Source organism: Choristoneura fumiferana, chromosome 2 (genome assembly GCF_025370935.1).
Source record: "Choristoneura fumiferana chromosome 2, NRCan_CFum_1, whole genome shotgun sequence".
Classification (NCBI taxonomy): domain Eukaryota; kingdom Metazoa; phylum Arthropoda; class Insecta; order Lepidoptera; family Tortricidae; genus Choristoneura; species Choristoneura fumiferana.
Genome location: NC_133473.1, coordinates 17,632,000 through 17,644,375, shown reverse-complemented (window position 1 = coordinate 17,644,375; position 12,376 = coordinate 17,632,000). Strand labels below are relative to the sequence as shown.

The following is a 12,376-nucleotide window of genomic DNA, read 5'->3' as shown; positions in this document are numbered from 1 at the left end:
ATGGCGCGCCACTGGTAGTGCGCCGCCAGTTACCTGTAGACGTGCGCCTCAGCGCGCGCGACGTCGCAGTGGTAGTGCGCGGCGTAGGGCAGCGCGCGCGCCCGCCGCCGCGCCAGCACCGCGCGCCCCAGCGCGCCCGGCCGCACCGAGTTGTGCGCCGCGTGCCACGCCAGCCTGCCATAACAACCGTTCATCACTTAAAACATCCACGTCTATGTGTATATTTACAGAAAAAAAATGTAGAATTAGATAATATTATTTGATATTAAACCTATTTACCTACTTACATAAAATAAAACATCCATTGTATGGCCCAGCGCACACATGGGCATTTTCACAAAAATGTACCTTTTTTAAAATTTTAGACAAAATATGTATTTTGTTCTTATCAGAATCAAGAGCACAATCGATTCCGATAGTTTAAAAACCTTTCCAAAAGAGCCCCAAGTTTTTGTGTGCCCTAGGGCCCCATATGGCCTAACCCTCTAATTCTGCGCTCGGTCGGTGGAAAGTATAAGCGGACGATGATGATGATGACGTTGCCGCTAGGTCGGGCTGTCACTTGCCTGGGCGCCAGCGCGGCGACGGTGGCCACCACGAGCACGAGCCAGTAGACGGGGTCGGCCAGCGCGTGGTGCAGCACGTGGTAGGTCGACGGCAGCTTCAGGAACGACACGCTGAACGACTGGTAGATCAGCGTCATCACGAAGAACGCGCCCAGCGAGCCCACCAGCGCGAACGCGTGGATCACCGTCTGGAATATACACGTGCCTTAAGCTACGAGCACCTAAGTAATATTAGGTGTGCCGGTATGTGGCACATGGTTTATCTGGATGGCTGTTTTTCCGTTAGCCGGCCCGGCACCGGGGCTTCGTTTTTCCACTGCGCCGGTGTCGATGCCGGTTTACGCCCGGTGAGTGGTACAGTACTGACACGGAGTTCAGCACGAACCACTCACACGACTAGGCAGTTCGCATTAGTTCAAGATAACCCGACAAAAGTGCTTTTACTCCACCACCCAACTGTCCTCAAAAGGGGATTTGGAACATACAGTTTACGTCGCACTTCTAGTATTGGCTCTGTGCACGACATCAGCGCCACCTAGCGTCCGCAAGTTTGTCGGCTCTGAGGTTCTGACGTTTTGAAATTTCATTGCGACATTGTGACAAAAATCAAATCTATCACGTATTAATTTATAATACAAAATTACTGTGATACCGTGATTTGGGTGGACAAAGGGCTGTGAATTCATTTTTGGTCATTAAAATTAAATGAGGCAAGTAAAATTTATTCAAAAAGTGTGTTTTATTTTGGTTATGTCAGGGTTTGTTTACTTTATGTTTAGTCGTACTTTTATTGTAAAACAAAAAGATAAAGCTACTTTAATGGTTTCTTTAAATAATAGTAAACATATATAACTGTTATTGTATGGCTAGTAATAAATTAAATATCGTTCTCAGATCAAAATGAGTATCATTTTGAAGACCGGTTTTGTGAGTATCACTCAAACCGTTTCATAAGGAAAATTGTTAGTATCTGCTAGACATGTCCGGGATGTAGAGGAATTAAGAACAAAACAGGAACTCTGTTCATAATTCAAGAAGACAAACATCTATTACTAAAATTAGACAGTTAAGTCTACTATTGCTATGTTAATGACACATTCATATGAGTATGACAGATGACAGAACCTACATTATTTCTACTTTTGGCCACTATTAGCGCTGCGATAGATTTCATTACCCCTACCTAGTACTTCGCACCCAGCGAGTAGCTATCCATCCTATGTATATGTCTTTTCCAGGGTGTCAAGGTAACTCTATACCTCATCAAGTGCCTTAAAAGCTTAAGGAGGTAACAGACAGACGGACAATTACTTTTAATTAAATATCATTGAAAGTAATTGTCTGTCGGTCTGTTACCTCCCACACGACCTCGTAGCTGGAGGGCAGCTAGATGAAATAGGGTACCATAGCAATGGCGTGACGCCGTTACAAAGCGATTTCCACCACATTGCCTAAATTTCCGAGTAAACAGGACCCCCAACCAACGCCCTTGGGTACTTACCACGGCGTACAGTTTGGGAACACCTGGATTAGGGGAGAGTTGCCCGGCCCTTTGAGACAATAGTGGGCTCATTTTTTTAAATATCTTTATGTTGTACCGATCCAGAAGTATCGGCGCTACAAGCTAATCACAGTGATCACAGAGTTACACCGTGGATGGCAAAATTTCCGAGAGAACCAAACACTTTCAACTTTATCACTGCCGGCCGGGGCAGACATTTGTATGAATAATACGAATGTTCGTTCTTGAGTCTTGGACGTTCACTATGTATTTAAGTATGTATTTATCTATATAAGTATGTTTAACCGTTGCCTAGTGACCATAGTACAAGTTTTGCTTAGTTTGGGACTAGGTCAATTGGTGTCAAGTGTCCCATGATATTTATTTATTTTATTTACTTTAAAAGAAAATATTCGTAATATACATATTAATATTTGAACGCATGTCAGAGGCCCCAACCGATAATGATACAGAACAGGTACGAAACTAAAGCCGCATTTACATTTATCTGCCTTATTGTGTCGCGACGCATCAGAACGGTATCGGCTTCATAAATTTTATATGGTTGAGTTCACCTTTATCTGATGCAGTGTGTTGTGACTGCTTGTGTTGTGTCGCATCACAAGCTATAGAGCAGCGGTTCTTAACCTTTTAGTCAGGAGGGACCACTTGACAAAATTTCTGTCTTGCCATGGACCACCAACTGTTTGAAGGTAATATACGGTAAAAGTAAAATTGTAAATAAATGAACTGTTGCGACCGCTACTTGACTGATGCGTCGTTTTGTCAATTCGTTGTTAATGGCTTCGCGGACCACTTCGAGGTCTTCCAGGGACCACCAGTGGTCCGCGGACCACCGGTTAAGAACCGCTGCTATAGAGAGAGACAGAGAACATCAACAACAACACAACACGACAGATAAATGTGAATGCGGCTTAAAAAGTTGACATTATTCCTATTGTCGGTACGTACGAGTAAGTGCCTTTAACACTCTAACTTATTTTATAACTACTAGAAGCATTGTGAATAGTGCCAGAGGATTGGGTGATTTAAACCACACGAACACGGTGTTAACGGCATAGTGACAGAGACATCACAACATATATTATTTTATTTATTCTTATTTAGTTCACACACGTTAACCACTTACAAGTTTAAAATAGAAAAGCTGCATGTAAACATTTACCAGTTAAAAAACGACGAAATAACAACATTACTGATTAATAAATACAATTTATGAACACCGAGACAATGAAACACATTGCACAAAACCATTTAGTTACGAAAAATGTTTAGCTACTTGTAGTATTGCAGGAAAGTAGTGTTGGGTAAAGTTAAAACATCAACAGTGATAGTGTTGTTCCAAAATGTTTGTTAAAGGTGGAATCAGACGGTTCATTATTTGCGTTTCGCGTTTCATTTTGCATTTTTCACTCATCACATCACTATAAGGCTATAAGTGAGTGAGTTTCGGTCTCCCGGCATAACATCCGCGTGGGGACAGATTTCTCTTGTGGTATACAAGGGTGTTCATTCATTTAATTAGGACACTGCACTACATGTCTGATTGAACACAAAATGCAACGAAAGTGATCAAGGAATAAAAGAGAAATGAATCAATCACTCTAGTGAACGTTCACTCGAGTGAACCGTCTGAAATTACATTAATTGTGTAGTTATCCTAGTTTACCGAGTCGAGTAGCATTATTGATTCAGTAATTTCAATCAACCGTGTCAGTTCATAACCCATCGCTTACTACATCACATTGTTATGTGCATTATCACTTTTGAAATTGTACATTCTTAATCATGAAAGGAATAAAACAGAAAATTACAAGCAGAATTTCTGCTATAAGCTGAAAAGGCTATGGCAAAGATTATTATTAAGTATGTAATGCCCCTTTCAAAGTTACTATTAGCGTCCCGAACTAAATGTAGTCAGCGATGGATGGTAAATAACAATGAAAATAAAAAGTATATCCACAGACCCATTTTGTAATTACGAGTAAATACGCGAATTGAGTGCGGTACAATATATGAGAACCGAGCATGTCAATCTTTAAATACGTTATCATCTCATGTCTAGTCACTTTCAGTCCAAAATATCTATAATCTATCATCTAGAACTATTTTATTTACTCAGATTAGCACAGTTTACAATTTTCTTCGATTTCGCGTGGTATTGCGAGAATGGCGTTTAGGCAAACGCAAATTGAGAAAAATAAATATTAATATTTATGTTTGGACTCGCAATATAGGACGACTGGAGTCATACACCTACATAACCTATATACCTACAGGTCCGTGGGTATACTTATATTTGACGAGTCTTCATTACTCAGTGTACAAACACGCAAAAATCCGTAAGAGATCAACTCACCCAGCTCCTGGTCTCAATGGCGACGTACGCCAGCATTATAACGAGGCAACAGGTCATGTTGCAGACGCCGAACGCCCAGAAGTCCACAGTGGAGTCCCAGTAGGCGCTCGCGGCCGTGAAGAAGATCACCACGCTGATGTAGACGGACTCGGCCAGGACGGCCCAGAACGAGTGCGTGCGGTACGCCAGACCGCGCCGCGACGCGCTGTACAGGCCGGGCCGCTCGGACAGCAGCCCCGCCGGCGCCACGCGGTCGTACGCGCCTGTGGACGGACGGACGTCAGACGTGTTCAAATAATACTAGATGGTACAGGTACAGTTGGTGCCCTAACATAAGTATCCACTTTGCTATGCAACTAGTATGAAAAAGTGGATACATAAGTTAAGGAACCGACCGTACAACGAGAGCATAAAATGAGTAATTTTACCTGAAACGTTCATATGTATAACGTCGATAGTTACGTCGAGGGGAAAATAGGTTTAATGCTAGAGTTTTACACCTATACTTTGCACTGCGATTGCGAGAAAAAACTTTTTAACAAAAAAAAATAAACCACTGGAAAAAACTGAAAAGCAAAAAATAATAAACCTTTTTTGTTTAACCTTAATCTGGGTACGAGTTAGAAGGAGTGAAAGAAGCCCATCAGGTAGACGACTATAGGTCCACTTCTCCTGGCTAGTGCTGAGGTACCGAGTACCGACTTCAAACTGGTACCTAGATTAAGGTTAAACAAAAAAGGTTTATTATTTTTTGCTGTTCAGATTTTTCGGCGGTTTATTTTTTTTGTTAAAGTTTTTATTTTATAATTTTGTTCCACGCTTAGGGCTCCTTAGGGTTAGAATTTTTCCCAAATTTATATGGGCCCAACTTCGAGGTATACCCTATCTATCCAATAAAAAAAGAATGATCGAAATCGGACTACTCTGTAAAAAGTAATGCGTGTTAAGTTACCAATGACGAGCGGCGGGAAGGCGGTGAACACGAGGTTGTAAGTCATCATGTGCAGCTGGTCGATCATCACGGCCGAAGAGAAGCCGCAGTACAGCTGGTACCAGAACACCATGAACACGAACGTCTGCCAACAAACAACTAACCTGTAGCCAAAAATAGGCTTCCGTAGCCATTACGAAATAATTAGGATTTCGTATTTTGTACGGAATATTCCAAGTTTAGGTATATTTTATAGTACACGACGGTATAAAATTTATACCTTAGGCTGCTATTTACTCTTAAACTACTAATAATTCTGAAGAAAACTTAACCGTTATAGTATTCTGAATTTTTTATTTTTTTCCACCCACTGGTTTTGATTTTAGGGGGGGGGGGAACGCTCGATTTTAATGAAAATTTGCACTTTAAAGTTGAATATTTTATGGTCTCTGCCTACCCCTACGGGAAAGAGGCGTGATTATATGTATGTATGTATGTATTTTGCAAACAGATCACTGAATCGAAAAATCGTTTTAGCAACCCCTTAATGGTACCCCATAAGGCCTATCCAACGATACCCCACACTACAAGGTTGGATGAGAAAAAAAATCACCCCCACTTTACGTCTATGGGGGTACTCTAAAATTTTTTTTAATTGTACCATTTCGGCATAGTTTACATATATATTCGTGCAAAATCCCTTATATCCAAGGGATTGGGAAATCAAAGTTACAGGACTAAATACAGCATACTCACGGCATTTTTAAGAAAGAAGTAGAGTATCATCCTGGCCAACCGGTCGTAGCACCAGTGGCCGTGCACCAGTAAGAGGCGCTCGACGAATTTGAACCTTGGCAGCGCGAAGTCAGAGGCCATAACCGCTTGCCGCCCCTCCTGCCCTGACAGACCTGTAATAAATAGGTTGTTTTTAAAAGACAACACCTCGAATTGCCACATCCTACTCAAACTCTTTTATTGGTAATATCATTATTACATGTCATTTTGTAAAATTATTCTAATATATTCTAAGAACTAATTAATTAAATAATTTTAGTAAATAATAGCCGTTGGCTGAAATTTAAGGAACTCATCAAAAGTGTAGAATGTGTGCTCCACAAGCCAGTTCTTCAGTCTTTTTTTAAAAATGTCTAACGACGGAGCCTATATATTACTATAAAAATATTAACTATAGATCTATATTTCCGTAATAATGATTTAGTAGCAAATTCACGAATTCCCTTTGTCGGGATTACTTGTGGTGTTAAACACGGAGCACCTCTGTTTAGGGAGCTATAGTCAAAATTTGCTGAACGCGTACGTACCTACTTTGTCACAGACACAATTTGAAACACTTCAAACAGTCTCAATAATCATTTTTACTGCGACTAAGTATAAGAAGTTTAAGCTACAACTGATCTGACTACGTACCGACGCCGACGTCGGCGGTCTGTATCATTGACACGTCGTTGGCACCGTCGCCGATGGCGAGTGTCGTCACGCCCAGCTCCTCCTTCACCGCCTGCAATAAATAAGATTAACAATAAGTACGAGTATCTCGGACCAACTCATATAATATTAAGGTAGTCGAATGTAATTTGACTTTGACCTTACATCTTAATGAACCCCCACCAGTACCGTACCTTGACGATGTAAGCCTTCTGCAGCGGCGTGGCGCGGCAGCAGAGCACGGCGGAGCAGCGGCGCGCCAGCGAGAGGAAGGGCGCCACGAGCCCCGAGCGCCGGTCCAGGATGTACGTCAGCGTGCGGCCGTCCACCACCAGCGCGCGCCCGCCCGCGCCCAGCTCCGCGCCTGACAGCCCCAGGTAACTCTTTATCGTTGACTCCGCATGCTCCTGATAAATAAAATTATCGCATACAAAGCTAACACAGATTGCTATGGTAGGACGTTCTCTTAGGGACCAAATTAGAAACGGCGATATTTACCGGAGAACCAAGGTCACTGAATAAACCGACATAGCTCAGCATTTTAAAACGCTGAAATGGAAGCGGGTACGGAAACCCATACGTCGCAGAACTGATGCGATGGCCGTTGGGACATACGGGTTCTAAGTAAATAGCAGTCTCAGGCTTGTCTTAATCGCAGCATAATCCGTGGCACGTTCTCATTCAAATAGCTTAGCCGTTCAGTGCATCGTTTTCTCACAAATAAAGTAGGAGCGAGATCAACTGAGCTACAAATAAGTAAAACCCTGAAGTTCATCAACCTACCTTGTCTCTCGACATGAGATGCAGCAGCCTGTCGCTCTGGGAGAACAGCGCAGCGGAGTAAGCGATATTGATGGCGGTCTCGGGCTTGTCCCCCGTCAGCACCCACACGACTATCCCGGCGTCCAGGAGGGCCCGCACGGTTCGCGGCACATCCTCTTGCAAACGGTCTTCCACTCCCGTGGCCCCGACCAGGGTCAGAGCGCTTTCGAGACGGGCCAAGGAGTCGCGGAGGCGTTTCTCGCGACCTGATGAATAAAATGTAATAAAAGTTCGTAATTAAAAAAACACACAGCCTATCTTACTACAAATTTCTTGTCAAAGCAGTTTGTGTGCAGAAAGATCTGCTGATGATTAGCCAACAGGCACTTGGGAGTCTAAAAATGCGAAATTGTTAGCCTTGTTAGACTCGAGCGGGTGGATAAACAACTCGGTGCTAGACTAACACTGAATGTGTAAAGTCATGTTACCTTCCCCGATATCTGCGGCACGCGCGTCCCCCGCCAGCTACTCCTCCCAGGTGCGTTTAGCGATGACGAGCGTACGCAAGCCGGCGCGTGAATATTCGCTGAGCAGCGTGCGCGTGCGCTCGACCATCTAGGAGCTACTTTAGACTATCGCCGGCTGTGTAAAAGCATGTTACCTTCCCCGATCTCTGCGGCGCGCGCGTGCCCCGCTAGCCACTCCTCCCAGAGCGCGGGCTGCATGGTGCGTTTGGCCATGACGAGCGTGCGCAGGCCGGCGCGCGAATATTCGCTGAGCAGCGCGCGCGTGCGCTCGGCCACGGCGGCCTCGGGCGAGCCGGCACGCACGGGCGCCAACGCGTTCAGCACTGTGCTGTCTGCGCCTTTCACGTACAGAATCACCTGAGAAGAGACAGGTGATACTTTGGTATTGTAAGAAAGATTTGATAGGAAGGATCGGCCATCGACATGAAAAAAGTTTTCGGGCAAATTTTCACTTTTTTTCAATACATCGGTTTGATGACGGTACTTGACTATTGCTTTGTTATCAGAGCTCTGTACAGCCAGCGCTGAAATTGAATGAGCGATTCTATGCATTCACAGACTTAGTTTCGGTGCAAGGGAGATTGTAACACGTGTGTGAACCTACCTACCGTTTTAAATGTGAATTTTGTTATGACTGCTCACAAAAAGCATGTCAATTGACCGATGCGATGGCGTTAATAACCCTATTACAAGCTCCCGTTTTCGGCGAGAAGTTCCCCAGTGAAGTGGTGTACCGCGCCCGCGCAGTTACCTGTCCCTGCGGGCCGCGCAGCGCGACGGACATGCACTTGCGCGTGGAGTCGAACTGCTGCACGCGCAGCACGCGCAGCCTGGTGAGCTCGCCGCGCACGCCCAGCTCCAGCTCGTGCGGGGCGCGCGCGCGCAGCTCGTAGCCGTACGCCAGCGCCGCCTCCGCCAGCGCCAGCTCGTCCGGGCTCTCCGCTTCGAAACGCGCCAGCTGCACACACATACAATGATAGTCTAAGAGCTCGGACTCACTGGGACGCCATGGCGACGTCGCCCGAAGACGCGAGCGTGGCTACCTCTAACATCCAAGGTCGCACCTAGCTACTCTTGAGGCAGTACGACGTCGCTAGAGCAGAATGCACTTATTTTTTATCTTCGTCGCAGAATAATTCAAAGAGAAAAGAAGAATAAAAGAAAATGATAGGTTCATCCTTTTTTTTTTTTTGAAAAGAAGCTCTACCTATCTTTTTTTATTTGATTTGAAAAAAAAGAGTAAAAAAATAATTGAAACTAGGTATTTTGATTTGTTTTTTTGAATGATTTGCAATCATGCATTTCAGGGTTAACCTTGAACCATTAAAAACTTGTAATCCCACCTGTTGTTCAACGCTTGTGCTGGGCTCACTGGCGCTGTCGTCCTTGGTCCCGAACGGCAGCCGGCCTAACCGGAAGCGCAACGGGGACGTGGTCGACGGCGGCGGCGACGGCGTCGTAGACCGCGACTCTGTCAACCGCGCGTACCTGGAATCAGCGTGATTATGTTGCGACGACTGATCGTAGGACGACTAAAGCTAGAAACACACTGACGGCGGAGGCTGAGCGGTGCGGCGCGGAAGCGGTACCGGTTGTAATATACGAGCTAACGTGAAAGAGGCCACACAGAATACCGCGCCAAGCTTATTTCCCACGCGGTACTCTGTGTGGCCTCTTTCATATTAGCTCGAATATTACAACCGGTACCACCCCGGCGCCGCGCTGCACCGCTCCGCCTTCACCGTCGTGCGTTTCTAGCTTAAGGGCCTACGCTAGCTGGCGCGAGTGCACGGAGCGGGCGCACGCCTGCGGTTGCCGATACAGGTAAAATCTGTCTTTCGCGACGCGTACAGTTCGCGCTGCTCTTTCTATTTTTCAACAGGCGTCTACCCGCTCCGGGCAAGCCGCGTCAGCTAGCATAGGCCTTTACAGTGTGCCCAACTGAAATTTTAGTAGATACGTACAGTCGATGAAACTGGACCGTGCATGAGGGTGGAGCCTTATCGCTCAAGTCATATTGACATTCCATACGTGTCTGTCAAAGAAATCATCGTGAAAAGCGTCCTGGCACGAGATTCAGTTTCCTCTACTGTGTATGTCAGTACCTAGTAATGAGCTAGATCAGTGTTTTAAAAAAAATTCACGGCACGACCTCCTATCCATCTAGAGAAATATTTGGCGACTTCCTACTACCTCCTACCTTCTTCCTAATCTACTTATTTATGATATTCTTAATGATGAACAATATGAGTAAATGAACGTATTTTGTACGTATTTTGAAGTAGGTAATTGCGACCCTACAAGAGGTCGAGACCCATACGCTGAAAAACACTGAGTTAGATAGGTCAGGAGGCCAAGCACCACTAGCGTTTATAGCGGATAAGTATTTATCCCTATATATACATTATCCTCAATGTGTCTTCGCCTCATTTATTATCCATAGGCTTTGGCCAATATCTTTGCCAATTAGGCCCAGGATTATACGTTAGTTCGATTGTGTATGCCCACAATCGTATTCACTAACTAAATATTCTTACCAATACCTCATATCGTTGTCTAAACAATTGGTTGTGATTGTGAGCGTGTTAGAAAATAGAAACAGTAAGAAAGGAATGGGATACATTATACTTATATTGTCCGCTATATACGCGAGTGTGTTACTGGTGCAGATTTGTAACCTTTGCACCACGACACAACACGGCGCTGTTTGCGAGTAAACATGCCCCTGTTTGCTTGCACACCTATGTTCTCCACTCTTAATGATTTCTTAATACCTAACTACGTATATACCTATAATAGCTCCATTAAATCGCAACAAAAAATCTATGGCAGGTGCAGCACGCGTGTTGCCTTCAGGCATCGATTTGATTGTGCATACTGGATGTCATACGAATAATTAAGATTATAGATGAAAATTATTTGGTATGAAACTAGTTTCATACACAAGCATGCGATTCAGCTTGTAGACTTAGTGATCCCTAATAAGAATGCTTATTTATGCAGAGAATAGCACTGGTTTTAGTGGTAATGATATTTTATGCTATGCAATGCAAGTATAATTAATTATGGTAATGCGTAAAACAGTGCGTTGAATGAAATAGGTACATATTTTGAATGTGATAGTTTTAATCGAGACTTATAAGTTAATTTATAAAAAAAGTTTAAGTAGCCATTTGGCAAATTTAAGTAGCTTCCCACCTACAGGCAAGCTGTTTGTGCAAGGTACCTAATGACTACAGATAAAGATTGCTCCGCATACAAGAATTATGTTTTATTTCGTTTTTTTTTACACGAACTTGCATAAAGCGAAGTTGAATAAAGAAAAAAAATCTAGGTTACCAGTATCTGTTGATACTGGACACTCGAGTTTCCATGAAATGAGGTGCGACAAATCATCAGACACAACACTGGCTACTCACATAACGTCTATTAGTTATTTGCTATCGAAGTGAACGCAAATAATAAAATAAAAAATAATTGTTGATTGTAAAAAGCAATGGGTTAGTTTTGTATAAATAAAGGGCTAGTTCTTACCTAGCCCTCAGCATTGCCACCCACCGTGGCAATGCTGCCAGCTTTTTGGACACCCTCCCGCCACGCTGCGATCTGGGACAAGTTTTCATGGGTATTTTAGTTCTTACTTAAATTTCTGTGTGTTATTGAGCCGAATGCTTTTTTAATACAGTGTGTAGATTTGGTGATTGGAGTGATTCTGTCCATGATATTGAATATCCCTAGGTGATTCATTTCTTAATTAAGACAATATTGTAGGTCATCATAATCCATGTCATTATCAGGTGATGTTGCTGCTTACAATTTAGTTTTTTTTTTTTTACTTTTTTGTGACAATTAAAGGCCGATGCATACCAGATGCGTGTGCGTAACTTGACACGCACACGTACCAGTTGTAATGTATGAAACTGTATAGAAAGATGCCATTTCTATACAGTTTCATACATTACAACTGGTGCGTGTGCGTGACGTGGCACGCAGTTGTATCTGGTGTACATCGGCCTTAACTGTTTCCTCTTAGAGAGTTCAGTATCATGGGTCATTATTTTCGAGAAGTATAAACTTTATCAGTAAAGTGCAGAACGTGGAGGTTAGTTGTAGTTGGTTGCAGAGTACCGATTGTTGGCCAACCCGGATTTGTTAAAAATAGTTTATGCATTCGAAGTCCGATTAGCAATCATGCAAGCATAAGTAAGTGGGCGGGAGTGATAGGTTAGTTGCAAAACTGTTAAAATAACGTTAAATTTGATA

The 12,376-nt window shown here is 43.6% G+C and overlaps 1 protein-coding gene across 1 annotated transcript in view; it reads right to left on the bottom strand.

Annotated features, from left to right (window-relative positions):
• Positions 1–12,376, bottom strand: part of LOC141445292 (phospholipid-transporting ATPase VD) — a 62,615-nt gene that overhangs the window by 3,681 nt on the left and 46,558 nt on the right. The window contains exons 5-15 of the mRNA XM_074111090.1: positions 9,457–9,601; positions 8,865–9,071; positions 8,248–8,470; positions 7,608–7,852; positions 7,019–7,231; positions 6,807–6,897; positions 6,135–6,286; positions 5,400–5,523; positions 4,448–4,710; positions 567–754; positions 34–174 (exon numbers count right to left, since the gene is read on the bottom strand). Coding sequence (XP_073967191.1) covers positions 34–174; positions 567–754; positions 4,448–4,710; positions 5,400–5,523; positions 6,135–6,286; positions 6,807–6,897; positions 7,019–7,231; positions 7,608–7,852; positions 8,248–8,470; positions 8,865–9,071; positions 9,457–9,601 — 1,992 coding nt within the window. The remainder of the gene's footprint in view (positions 1–33; positions 175–566; positions 755–4,447; positions 4,711–5,399; positions 5,524–6,134; positions 6,287–6,806; positions 6,898–7,018; positions 7,232–7,607; positions 7,853–8,247; positions 8,471–8,864; positions 9,072–9,456; positions 9,602–12,376) is intronic.